This window comes from Ambystoma mexicanum, chromosome 2q (assembly GCF_040938575.1).
Source record: "Ambystoma mexicanum isolate Mex_15411 chromosome 2q, UKY_AmexF1_1, whole genome shotgun sequence".
Taxonomy (NCBI): Eukaryota; Metazoa; Chordata; class Amphibia; order Caudata; family Ambystomatidae; genus Ambystoma; species Ambystoma mexicanum.
This window is the reverse complement of record NC_090924.1, coordinates 535101912-535115960: the sequence shown is the minus strand read 5'-3', so window position 1 is coordinate 535115960 and position 14049 is coordinate 535101912. Positions and strand designations below refer to the sequence as shown.

Sequence of the window (14049 nt, the reverse complement as noted above, 5' to 3'; positions counted from 1 at the left end):
AGTGGACAGAAAAGGTGACTGAATTGAGCAGAGGGAGTAGATGGAACAGATGGAGCGGACAGAACACAGCGGATCGAACGCACAGAACGAATCAAACGGACAAAGTGAATTCAAAGGATGGAACAAAGAGCTAGCAGGAATAAGTCTACTTGTCAAAACGAAAGGATGAAGTGGATGGACCAGATGAATCAGATGGAACGGAGTAAATGCACTAACTGGCAGAATGAATGTAACAGACTAAACATGTACCGTGGTTAGAATGGATGGAGCGCGCGGAACGGATGGAGTGGGTAGAACTGACCGAAAGGATGGTAGAGGTCGAACAGATAAAACGGATGAGTGGATTGAACGGGTGAGACTACAGAGCTGATTGAACGAATGGAAAAATGAGTAGCTTTAACGAATGGAACAGATCAAATGGACCGAACGGGTGCAGTGGACGAAACAGATACAGTAGGCAGTACAGATGGGGTTGATGAAACAAATGGAGCAGAGGAAACAGCTGGAGTAGATCGAGCTGATGGAGTAGATGGAATCGATGAAGTGAATGGAACAGGTAGAGTATGAACAGATGGAATGGACAGAACAGAAAGAAGTGGATGGAATAGATGGAACTGATTGAGTTGAACAAAAAGCTGGAATGGATAGAACAGATGGAACAAACAGAGCGGATTGGAGTGGATGGAATTGATGGAACAGGTGAAGTGGATAGAACAGGTGAAGTGGATGGAACAGGTGAAGTGGATGGAACAGGTGAAGTGGATGGAACAGGTGAAGTGGATGGAACAGGTGAAGTGGATGGAACGGATAGACCGGAGAGAACGAATGGAGTGGAGAGAACGGTTGGAGTGGAGCGAACGGATGGAGTGGAGCGAACGGATGGAGTGGAGCGAACGGATGGAGTAGATGGAACGGATGGAGTAGATGGAACGGATGGAATATACGGAACGGACAGAACAGATGGAGGGCATGGAAAGGAGGGAGTGCATGGAACGGATGGAGTGGAGTGGATGGAACTGATGAAGCGAGTTAAACACATGGAACAGTTCGAACAAATAAAAAGGATAGCACAGATGGAACACACTAAACCGATGCGAAGGATGAAATGGATCAACAGATTGGATGGAATAGTTTATGTAGATGAAGGTTCGAATGATGAAATGGAAGGAAAGACTAGTAAACTAAATGATGAACCAGACGAAATGTATGAACAGAGGAAACTGAGTGAACAGACAGAGTGAATAAAATAGATGGTACAGATGAGCGCTCGATCTCAAGCGCCTTCCTGAAAACCACCATATCACACTACCACGCTTACTCTCTCCTGTACACCACCACTCAATTAGAACACAGCGATACTATGACACATTCGTTATAGCTGTTCTCATACTAACACCCGCCACATACTCCACATCATCCTAATTAAACACAGCTAGCTGAGCACACAGCGCTAGCCTAAGCGTCTCCTCAGGTGTAACGCATCCAGAAACCAGTCTGGATATCAACCCACCAGAATGAACACATATTCCTGACCTCCCAACCACCACACCTACCGCTAAGAAGCAGCTATCATGCAAATGCCACACCAGCTGCACACATATCTGGTGCAACCACGCATATTATGACTCCCCCTCTCTCTCTTGCTCTACTGACTTGAACTACAGTTCCTGAGGGCGTTCAACCTACCAGCGCCTTTAGATCACACCAATGATCCATAAGGCGATATACAAATGCAAAGTAACATAACATAACAATATACACACACAGACACTCATTCGGGCATCCGGGGAAGCAGGCACCCTGACTAACTTTGATAGAGGTGAATTGGGCAGCATGTTTGGGCAGCACTTGCAGATTTCCGGCGCTCGCATAAAACAAGGTAAGCCTTCTAAAACTAGAAGCATATGCAACATTTTTGGCACCCTTAAGTTGTTCAGTGCAATACATTCACTGCATACATTTTTCAGAGCAGAAAAAACATTGCAATGCAATTCACCTACAATACATATGTTATGTTATAGCGCACCGTCGCCAACGGAATTGGTCCCCAGGCGCTCTGGCGGATCTGTAAACAGGAAGGGTGGGTAGGGTTAGTCGGGAAGAGGGGAGAAGAAGAATGGGAGAAGTGGTGTGCTGTTGGCAGCTTCAGCTCGGTATACACTGAGTGCTGGGCTTTGGTGCTAGTATCGGATTGGATGAAGGCCTCGAGTGCTATGGGTGAAGTTTATGTGTTGATGCGGTGTGGTAAAGTGCGTGCGGATTTCTGGGAGAGAGATGGTTGTGTGGTTTTGTGTGGGTGGTTTTGTGTGGGTTTAAGTATGCAGAAGATTGAGGGTTAGGTTAGTGGGGTCTGTATCCCGATTCAGGTACTTATGATTCCGTTAGAGTTGTATACTTGTGGGTTGGGATTTTGCTGGTTCCTCGTGGGCCGACTCGCTTTGGTGATGTTGCGCTGATCCAACTGTATCCTGTTGAGTATAGTTTGGATTGGTGGGTGCGTCTGAACCCAATCTTCAGGTGTGGGACTGGGCAGGTGATATCTATTCTCAGGTGATCTAGTGTGACCCTGGTCGGTTAAGGCTTTGAATGGTTCAGGGTTGGGGTTGTGTTGTCCTAGTGGATCGGTCTTGGTGAGCCCGTGTATTCAGATGTTCGTATCCTTCTGTCCTGACTGGGTCTTTGATTTCCGTGGGGTGAACATCTTTGGGACTGTTGTTTAGTTGTAGTTTTGTGAGGTGGGGCATTGTGCTTCCTGCTTTGTATTGGTGGACAGTGTGTAGTGATGAAACATTCTGTTTCTCACCCATTGCTTTGGGGCCCGTGATGCAGTGCTTCCTTTCCCTTTCTATGTTTTGTTCTTAGGGCTGTTGGGGAAGGTAATAGTTAAGGTCATGGTCCTCTTGATGATTCGTTCTAGTCATTCTGTCTTAGTTTGCTATGTGTACTGTCTTTGGTCGTATTGCGACTGTCTCCTGTTTGGTCCTTTAATATGTTGTGGGATATTTACCTCAGCTTTTCCCATTGATTGATCGGTGTATATCACGGTCGCTCTACATTCATTGATGTTTTTAGTTATGTCGGTGCCCCTGTAGCCAGTCTTTCTAGTTAGGACGTGAAGAACAGGAGGTTTCTTGCGTTACGTATGTACTTTGGAAGGTCGTTCCAGGTTTTCGGGGCTTGGTGAGCGAAGGAGGATCCAGTTTTCTTTTGTTGTAGGGCTTTGGTTTCAGGCGGATGTCCAGGCTTGATCTGAGCGTTCTTGTTGGTTGTTGTAGGCGCAGTTTGTCTCTTAGGAACTCAGCGCCTTCGTTGTGAACTGCTCTGTTCGTAATGCACATTGTTTTGAATTTTATTCATTGTTTTATTGGTAGCCAATGTAGTGTGTTTTCAGCGCTGGTGCGGTGTGTTCTCTTCGGGGTAGTTTTAGAAGAAGTCTGGATGCCGTGTTTTGAATGGGTTGTAGTTTTTTTGGAGTCGTTCAGGCATGCCTAGGTATAGGCTATTGGCGTAGTCTACTAGGGACATGACGAGTGCAAGGATGGTGGTCGTTTTGTTGGTGAACGATAGGAACAGTAAGATTCTCTTTGCCGCTCGCAGGAGGAAGAAGCATTTGAGGAGAGAGTTTACTTGTGGCTCTAGCGTGAGATTATTGTCCATCAGAACCCCAAGGTTTTCTTTTTTCTTTTTTCTTTTTTTTTTACAATCGGCGAGGGTGCTGGGGTTGTCCCAAGTTCCCTTGACCAAGGGATAAATTGGTTTTCTCCTCCATTTTTTTTGACGATCATTATTTCAGTTTTGCCTGGGTTGATTTTGAGGGAATTGGAGTTCATCCAGAAGAATACATTGCAGAGGCAGTTCTAGCGTTGAGTTTCTTTCCGGGTAGTCTTGTATTTTGAAGATTATTTGTGCATCATCAGCGTAGTGGTAGCAGGCGAGGCCATGGCTTTTGATGATTCTGATCAGTAGATACAGGTAGATGTTGAATAGTAGCAGGGAGAAGGATGATCCTTGTGGTACTCCAAAGGTGGAATCTCTCGGGCTGGATTTGAAGGGTTTCATCCATACAGTTTCCGTTCTGTTAGGAAAGATTTGATCCATAGTAGGGCGGTGTCTGTTTTTCAAAGTCCTTCTAATCTCGTTATGAAGGTGTCATGGTCGACTGTGTCAAATGCTGCCAATAGGTGTAGGAGTATCAACGCAGTGCTGTTGTCCGAGTCTGCGTTGATTTTTAGATCATCCTATATTGAGAGTAGAGCCGATTCTGTTCCTCTCAGTGGTCTGAAGCCAACTTGTGTCTGGTCTAGTAGGCCATGCTCTTCTATAAACTCTTGGGTCGTTTTGTATATGTACGTTTCAAGCAGCTTGGCTGTATACAGGATGTTGGAGATGGGTCTCTTAGTTGGAGGTCCTCTACGTTTCCGGCTGTATCTTTGAGTAGTGGCCTGATGTATGCAGTTTTGAAGGCTTGTGGCACTTTCCCAGTTGCGATGGAATGGTTGAGGATGTTCCTGTGATATTCCATGGGCGTTCCTTTTTTAAGAATCGATTTGTATATGTCTGGTGGGCAGGGGTCTTCGCGGGACCCTGAGTTATTGCTTTAATTCACCAGTTTGACTAATGTCTCTATTGTTATTTCCGGACAGCTTCGTAGTTTGTTTGGGTGCTCCTCCCGGGTGTAGGTTGAGGTTGTGGTCAGATCAGACGGTCTGCTTTGTATGGTTTGTTGGATGTTGGTGATTTTGTTTTTGAAGTGGTCTGCAAGGTCGTTGCAGAGTTTTAGCGGACGGAGTTGGTGTGTTGTTACATCCGGAGGGTTTTTGATTTAGTTTATGATTTTGAAGAGTTCTTTTTGGGTGTTTGGTACTTCGAAGATTCAGTTGTCGTAGTGTTTCCTCTTTGCTTTTTGTAAGCCCGGTTGTGTTGTAGGAATTTCAGTTTGTTTGCTGCGTCGTTTTGTTTTCCCCAATCAAGTTCTAGTCTTCGGTTTTTTCTTTTCATGGTGCAAAGTAGTGGGGTGTTATAGCGCACCGTCACCAACGGAATGTAGTGGGGTGAACCATTTTGCCATAGACAGTTTATTAGAAGCAGCAAAGGGTTTTTCTTTGGCGATGTTTTCTATAGTAGTTATAATCCAGGAATGCAGCAGGGTTACCTTTTTGTCCAGGTCATCATCTTCCATGAATGTTGGGTGTGGTCTGTTTAGCCCCAGGAGTTCATTCAGGTTGGAGTTTTTGATGGTTCTCCAATTTCTTTTCATGTTTTTCGTTGTTTTGTCCGGTTGATTGTTAGCCTGGTCATTTTGATTACAAAGGGGATGATGAGGTGGTCACTGCAGGGTATTTGAATTGGGGGTGCCGTGGTGAGGAGTAGTTTGTTAGCAAAGATTGCGTCAAGAGTATACCTTGCCGAGTGGGTTGCTCCTTTGACTAGTTGTTGTAGGTTCATTGCTGCTAGTTGGCCGATTAGCGATTTTTGTATGGTCGTGCTTTCGTATATTCGTAAAAAGGTACAGATAGTATGTTTGGAAAAGGGGAGAATAGTTTATATTGAGTCAGTGGGTGATTAAGAGAACAGTTGCAAGGGTTGCCCAGATACTGATGCGGCAAAGAATTTGAAAACTTTGTACAAAAAGGAAAAAGTTCTGCGCTGAAAGAATTAGTGAAGCCAACATATGGGGCCCCATAACTGGATACACGAGTTTGTGCCTCAATGATCTGTTCTGTTCACCCTGGAGCATGATATCGTGTGGTTTGCCCGAGCAGAATGACCTCCATACATGTTTATAAAAACGACATCATTTGATTTTGATTTAACAGTTACACTTCAAAACTTACTCTATGCTTAATGTATTCCCTGGGGTATGCTATGATCCATGAGAATCTTGAAACATACAAACCACTTCTGGCTATTTTAGCACAGCACTTTCTGCAACTCAGCCCTAAAGCGGATCTTCAAGCTTACAAACAGCATTAGTCTCTGGACGAACTAAAATCTGAATCCAGATTACCACCCTGAAAAATTACAATCCAGACAAAATTGGCTACACAAAGAGAAAATATGAAACACTTTGATCATCTACTTTAAAGACTGGGTTTTAAACTACAGGCATTTAAATGAGAAGAATCAGAAAACAAATACATAAAAGCAAACCTTAGAGTTGCTGTTGATAGCTTGCATTACTGCGCTCAGCTGCTTCTGTAGCTCTTGCATCTTCTCTTGATATACACTTTCCTTAGTCGTCATTATATTCGGTTTCTGTCAAATTAAGTTCAGTTTGCAATTACCTTAAAGTTTAAAGAAAGAGGAAATAAGCTTGTACATAAAACATTTATACACATGTTATACAAATCTAGCATCCAGACTGTGAGCCTAAAGCTCCAGCACCCAAAATGTAAAGTAGCTCAGGCAAACCCACCATAAGACTCCCCAAACCTACAGCATCCCTCACTCTGGAAACATTTGCTGTCTTTTATAAAGTTAGGCTATGCAACTATAGTTGCAGTGATGCGCACACACCAGAAGTATTCTTAATTCTGCATATGGGTCAGGGAGTAAAGTTGTGTGGAAAGGGGAGCCTGGTGTGCTCGTGGTGGTAGGGCGCATTTAGCAGGGCTGTGCTATGTAACTTGGTAGTAGAGATATAGGGTTCTGATGTTGGATGACCATTGAGAGGGGTGTTCAATTACCATTTGTGGGTGGCTCAGGTGGTATATATATTGTGCATTGGAGCACAGAATATGAGCATCATGTTTGTGCAGGAAGCAGCTAGGGACATCAAAAGGGCAGGTTGGTGAAGAGAGCAGACAATGTCAACCCCATGCAGCAGATCAGATTATGGCATAGCAACAGATGAGAGGCGCAACATGCTAAAAACTAACTTGCGGTCATCCAAGTGCCCATTTTTTCACTTTCTGACTTTTCTACTTCTGTGCTGGGGATGTAGGAATGAGGGTGGAGCTGGCCAATCTGACTGCAGTCTGTACCTACCCTATTCATTCCCAGGCCATTTGTACAGCACTGGCTTCTCATTTCACCACTAAAACTCAAGACATCCTGTCCACCCTATCCTCTCCTCATCGTCTCCTTCTCCCTCTCCCTCTCCCTCTCCCAGGCCCCCTCCAGCCACCCTTCCATCTCCTCTCCCCTATAACACGTGATTATGTTTCTAGACAAATGTGGTCTATGAAAGTTTAATCCAAACGGGTGCTCCCATGCTACTCCAGAACCATTAAGGACACCATTGTTTCCCTCGCTCCAGACTTGGCCAATTTCTGCAATCATTCCTTTGCCACTGGATCTTTCCCCTCTTTCCAAGCACTCCCTTGTGAAAAAGCCTACTGCCGATCCTTCCTGCCCGGCCAACTATCGCCCGATCATCACTCCATTCCTGGGCAAACGTCGTCAGAAACTGGCCATCTCTCAGCTAAACCTCCACACTGAATCTGCTGGCTATCTCCATGACCATCGGACTGGCTTCAGATTGGCCAGAGGCACGGAATCTGAACTCCCGTGAAGATCTGCTCTCCAACCTTTACTCCAGCTCTCACTCTGTCCTCATCCTCCTTGACTTCTCCTTTGCTTTTGACACAGTCAATCACGCCACCCTGATCTACTGTCTCAGTCTGAACCTTGGCATCACTGGTCAGGCTCTGGCGTGGCTGACCTCCTTCCTCTTGGGCTGACCCTCCCAGGTCCAACTTGAGTCCTTTCTCTCCACCACCTCTTTCCACATGTGGTGTTCCCTAGGGCTCCATTCTCTCACCCTGGATCGTCAATGTCTATCTGGCCGACCTGATCTCTACTTTCTCCTCTAACATTCAGTGTTATGCGGATGAGACAGCTCTCTTTCAGGCTCCCCCAGATTCCTCTCCCTTCTCGCTCATTCCTGACCGTCTATCTGCTATTCAGGGATGGTGCCCCTCTAACGACCTCTGCCTTAATACCAGTAAGACAGATTCTTCTTATTTGGGACCGCTGCTCCCGCTTTTCTCTGTCCCTCTGGCCGCCCTCCTTGGGCCCCCACCCCTCACCCTTCTGTGAGGCAAAAAAACCTTGGCGTCATCTTTCTCTCCAGACATCCCAGACCTTGCAAAGAAATCCCACTTCCAGCTGCACCTCTTCAGAGGTAACACACCTTCCCCCCAGAAGCACACTGTCTCCAGAGCTTTAGTTCTCTCGAGGCTGGCCTACAGCAAGATCCTCTTTCTCAGTCTTCCTAACTCTACTCTTCGTCCTCTTCAACTAATCCAGAACAAGACTGCAAGACCTATCCTTGGCCTCAAGCCCAGTGACTGCATCTCTCCAGCTCTGCAATCTCATCACTGGCTCCCGGTGGCCATGAGGATCAAGTTAAAGAACATTTGATTCATCCACAACGCTTTCTGGGGGATGTCGTCCTCTCTATATCAAACACACTTCCTAAATACCTTGCTCAGCTACCACAAACTCTCTGCGGGTCAAACTCCCTCTGGAATGGCCTCCCTGCCCCTCAGACTTGAGCTGGATCACCCGATGTTCCAGAAGCTGCTCAAGACCTTCCACTTCTCTTCCTCCTCCTCCTCCTCCTCCTCCTCCCCTACTCATCCTGACTGGTGGCGTGGTTGCCCAGAGTTGCACAAGGTACTACGCCCCTGCACCTCTTTTACCAGTCACCCTGCACTGCCTTCTAGCCTACCCAGGACTTCTGGTCTGGGACTGCACCTATGTAGTCTTCTGCCATCCTCACACTTACTCAGAGCCCTGCTGCCCTAACTGCACATTCCCCTCGTACCCCTTCCTTGCACTTCTCCCAACACCCTCTCCCCTGCACTTCTCGTTGCACTTGCACGAGCTGAATGTCACAAGGCCTAGTAAGATCATTTGTCCGCCCTCCCCTCCTTGTCTTGTAGCGCCTAGAAACACTTGTGTATAGGTGCGTTATAAAAATATTAAATGTAACCGTGGTAAAATAAGGAAATGCAGTACTTTTCCAATTTCAGAGACGTGAAGTGGCTGTTACGGCTTATAATATGCACAGGTTGGGAACTGTCCTCACAGAAAGTTTCTTAGGGCCAGGACAGAACTGACTCACCTATCAACAGCTATTTGTACTACAAAGGGTAAAAAGAAATAGAGCGGGTGGCTTTCGAAAGTAAGGTAGGATGGACCGATTTATACCCATAAGTGTACACTTTGACACGATTTAGCTTGATTTGCAGAAGTATCAAAATTTAGTATGCATACTGGTGAAGCTAGCTGTAAAAGCTACGAAACTACATGTGCTTTGGCCATGCTGGCTTCTTCAGTTTGCCTGGTCATTTTCTACCACCAATTGATAAGTAGGCCTTCGACTCTAGGTTTGCTCTCGTCTGCCCATTGCTGGCCCATGAAATCCACCCATTTCCTGACTTCTCTCGACACACAGGCCTACTTGATCTGTCCCACAAATAAGCTCTGGGCATGATGGGTAAACCAGAGTGTACCAGATACCAGCCTATGCAGTTAAATAGCATTGATGTTTCTCAGGAAGGCAACCCTTTAGGTGGTGCTAAGCAAACAGCATTTTCACTGTCTTTGATATCAACCATAGGGTTTCTAGAAGAACAACATTTGGACCATCAGTGATAGCAGTCCTTGTGATTATGTTAAGTAAACAACATTCAGGCAGTCAAGGACCGACTGCACACAGACTATTATTATCAGTGTTATTTGGAATATGTGGATGCACAAGACGTAAACAAATCTGTGAATGAAAAGCAGCAGCTAGTGTCATGGTTTGATCATTATCACTGAAACAGCAAATATGGATTGTGAAGCTCCTAGTTGCGTTTTCAACCTCCTTCCAACAAAGTAAATAAAAAACACAAAGTAAAGCATTTTTTGAGTTTTATCGCATAAGGTGGTGCAAATCGACACCACATGTGCAAAACTAATGCTACAGAAAAGAGAAGGAAAGGAACGTTTGGAAGCAGAATAGCTGATTATCATGGCAACTGCATTGTTCGTGGCATGCATTAGCTGAAATCCAATTGGTCATTTTGTATGAATTTGAGTTACATCAACCAATCAAGAGCCGTTAGACAATTAATGTGTGCATCAATCAGGAGAGATGTTGGAAGGTGAGAGGGCTTGAGTGCTTCCTTGGCTGTGGAGTGCAGTCACTTGACTTCCTTTGCTTGCCTGACATTAGAAGAACAAGTTACTTTCTTACCTGGTAACGTTCTTTCGATGGGATGTTGCGACGACGTATTCCACGTCTATGACAGGTAATCACCACAGCTGTGCAGCAACGGAAAATTTTCAACTGATTGATTTGGCAACAATATAAATCAAAAAAGAGCATCTGGTTGTTGACCTGACTGGACTTGTGTTGCAGAAGAGATTAGGAAAGGGGACAGACAAAATCTGAAAAATTCCAACGGTAGTAGAAAAGGAACATGCTCAGGTGTGTGTGTAGTGGTGAAAGCTGTCACAAAGACATGGAAATAGTTTTGAAAGAGTATCAAGGGGTATTTGAACACAGAAAAGCTAGCATTTGTAAGTGCAGCCACAGCAGATTCCAAACTCCACAGGACCACACTGGCCCACAAGAAACCTTACCCCATATGGCACCACAGTATTTCATTAATGAGAATAATTCAGAAATTGATGAAAAAGGGCATTTGAGAAGACCGCATGCCTATCACTAGAAGCACAAGTTACTTACTTTCACTAATGCTATTTCTGATGGACACAATTCCTCTCAATGATGCCTTTTCTTAGAAATATCCACTCAACACAGGAAAACTCGTCAGCAGGTGGTGCCTTTCGGGTCCATCCTCGAACATATCCTCTTGATGGATAGTGCTCATGCTGAGGTGGCGTCATCAGCGTGCCAGTACAAAAACGGCTGCACCATTTTCTTCAGTTCCTTTTTTCACAGCAACCGCACCGGAATGTGTTTTATTTTCAAACACGTCTTCGAAAAGAAATTGGGCTTCAAAACCAGCAAAACATGCCACCAGTCAATGTCAGTCATGGAGCCCCACTCCTCAGGTATTTTCTCTCTAGGGAGAGACCATGAAGCCATGGAGTTCGAGTCCTGTCAGACGACGATGCCTCAGGCTCTGAAGGAAAGGCTGGCAAGGCTACAGATGGCCTCTTCAAAATTGGACAGCAGGAAAATCTTCCACAAGAAAAGAGTGACTGTCCCCCGACTCTTCAGACCAGCGTTCAAAGTCTGAAGAAAAAGAAGCTGAACCAGCATTCAAGACGCTATTCCTCATGGAAGCTTACAAGGCACTGTTAGAGGTCCAAGGAGCCAGATAAGTCAGAGCTTCCCACGGCATCATCCTCAAAAGGAGGAATGAAAGGCGTTTAGAACCTCCATTGAAAAAACACGACCTCAAAAGTGTTAAACATTGCTCCCACAGATTCCTCAACATTGAAAGATTCCAAAAGACAGGATGTCCAAGGAGGAGGGTATGGACGTATCTGGACGTATCTTAAGTCAGCATAGATTGGAGGACTGACTTTCCTACAAAAGGCATCATCATTGAAAGCTGAATCAAGCAAATAATGCAAGGAGTGAATGGAAGCCCAAGTGGCTGCATGGCATATGTCTGCTACAGGTACACTACTTTGTAGAGCCAATGTAACTCATGTACCCCCTGTAGAGTGTGCTCTTACACTGTATGGAATCTGTTTTTCAGCAAAGACATAACTTGAGGTAATGCATGGAATAACCCAGTGTGAACGGGTTGTCTTGGAGACCGCTTTTTTTCTGACCATTGTAGTTCACGAAAAGCTGCTCTTGTTTTCTAAACTCTTTAGTTGTGTTCAAGTAAAATTTTGATGCCAACACAGGGTCAGCATCTCCTCTGTGTTAGATGGGTGAAGGAGAAAAAAAATGGAAACCATTTGGGACAGATGGAATTCTGTCACTACTTTTGGTTAAAAAAAAAAAAGCGGCTTTATTCTTGAACAGTTTTTATGGTATTGTAGAAAGATAAAGCCTGCAATTCCGAAAATCTGACTGGCATTAATGTAATCAGGAATGCTCCTTTAAAAGACAGAGCCTTAACGAACATCAGCGTAGAGGCTCAAAAGGGGCTGCCATTAAACAAATTCAAATACCATGGTGGAACTACTGTCTGAGATAACCACTAGAGTCTCAAGAACAGTCCAAGGGTTTGTGTCGATTGATTTGTGGGGCGTATGGCTGCCCCTCACTCTCTTGCCTCCCATGGGAGTCAGACCCCTACTACTGCAGTTCTGTTACCACGGGTTAGTTCTACTGCCCAGTAACCCCCTACTATCCAATTTTTTGCTCGATATGATTGAGATCTTCCCTATATGCAGGCTCACTCACTCCATCTGGGGCTTCCCAACTATCCCTAGTCTATCCCTAGTCTCAACACCACAGGTTAATTTTTCTAACAAAGTTTGGAACAGTGCCGGAGATACTGTAAGAAATGTCAATTCCGCACACTTGATCTCACCTTTCCCTTCTACATGGTCTACACCCCCAACACAACTCCTCCCCACCTTCGTGTCTATCCCTTTGATGTTTCACTCGGCCCCATTACTACCTCTACCCTTTCAAGTTACCTTCCTGCTGGTCCCTACTCTCAATCCACTACTCTGCCTACACTGCCTGTCTCCTCAAACCACTACTACTCTCCTCTCACCACTGCTAACCTCATCTCCCACCATTACTACTCTGCTTCCACCACGACACACACCCTAACTCAGAGACATGCTTCACAGTCACACCCTCCAAATATTTTCAGCTACTCATTCACCACACAAACACATATAATCAAACTACAAAACCATTATCACTCCTAAACGAATACCTCACCTTCTCCAACACTGTTCCACCATCCGCAGCTCCTTCCTTCTTCCTGCAGGTCTCTTAGTCGTCGTCCTCCACTGCTGGCCCCACTTGATATGCTCTCCACTTCCCGTTTCCTCTACCCTCTTAAATACCCCTCTCTTCTCAGGGATCGGTTCTCTTCCCCTAGCCAATCTGGCTCGCTTTCCCGACCTGAGATGTGTATATGCAAAGGGAAGCTTGCAAAAAAGAAATAAGCACTGCGTGCACTCACCTTGTAATGGCGGTACATCAAGTCTCTGAGAATAGTTCACATTGTGGGGGGGGACAGGGTCCATTATTGTAGGGAAGTCTTTGTCCTACCCTGTGATTAAGTGGATGTGCACCGGAGCCTTTGGTTGAGTACCCAACCAGGACAACGCGGTCGCTGGTATTGACAGTATGCTCGTGGGTTCCCGTTGCGTCTCTCTCACCTGCTGTTTCCCCACGTGGATCTACGCTAATGCGAGCAGGCGAAAGAGTGGTTTGGTAGGACTTAGTTCTTCCCTGAACTGTATGATGTAACTGCTGCCTCTCAATCGGTTTCGTCAGTCTGATGGCCTTGTGCTCTGGGGGATCTGAAGCGGACAAAAACACTGGTGTGCATCTTTAGCATGAGACATTAGGAGAGGTGGTTCTGCACAGATGCATATGGGCAAAAGAGGGGATGGGGGGTTTAAAGGAACTTGGGTCCACCCGGCCATTACTACAGGAAGAAATGGACTTCAATCTCCCTCCCCACTTTCAGACAATGTCAGGTCCTTGACATAATACAAAAGGGAGATGGAAACATCGTTAGAAGCCCAGTCTAAAATGGTAAAACTAAGGGCATCCTAAAATGAGAACCCCGATTGAGTGTGCACTTGAATATAGAAAGAGCTGCCAAATAACCTTTGATTGTATTTGCATTAAGGCCTGACGTGGCCAGTGGGAACAAGGACATGATAACTCGCAGTGGAACAGGACAAAGGGTCAACTTGCTTTTCCATCCACCTGCTTTCAAATTTCTTACAGCAGAAACATATATTTACTTGGTTGAATGGCGTCTTGCCGAGAGCATCATCCCAAGAACAACCTCCAAGAGCTCCCAATCCTTGTACCTCAAGCGTCATGTCTGGAACTTGAGAAGTTAAGAATCCTGGAATTGAGGTAAAGCGCCCTGCCGCATGATTGGGTCAATAGATCCTTCCTCTAAGGGATGTTTCAGGCAGGCCAAA

General features: G+C 45.5%; 1 protein-coding gene across 3 annotated transcripts in view; it reads right to left on the bottom strand.

The window, feature by feature from the left end:
- The window catches only part of LDAF1 (lipid droplet assembly factor 1), a 263824-nt gene that overhangs the window by 142538 nt on the left and 107237 nt on the right, over nucleotides 1–14049 (bottom strand). Inside the window, exons 2-3 of one of the 3 annotated variants that reach the window (XM_069647673.1) lie at nucleotides 10190–10257; nucleotides 6151–6284 (exon numbers count right to left, since the gene is read on the bottom strand). In XM_069647673.1, the coding sequence (XP_069503774.1) occupies nucleotides 6151–6243 (93 nt within the window). In that variant the 5' untranslated portion in view covers nucleotides 6244–6284; nucleotides 10190–10257. The remainder of the gene's footprint in view (nucleotides 1–6150; nucleotides 6285–10189; nucleotides 10258–14049) is intronic. The other 2 variants (XM_069647674.1, XM_069647672.1) reach the window with 2 other exon arrangements.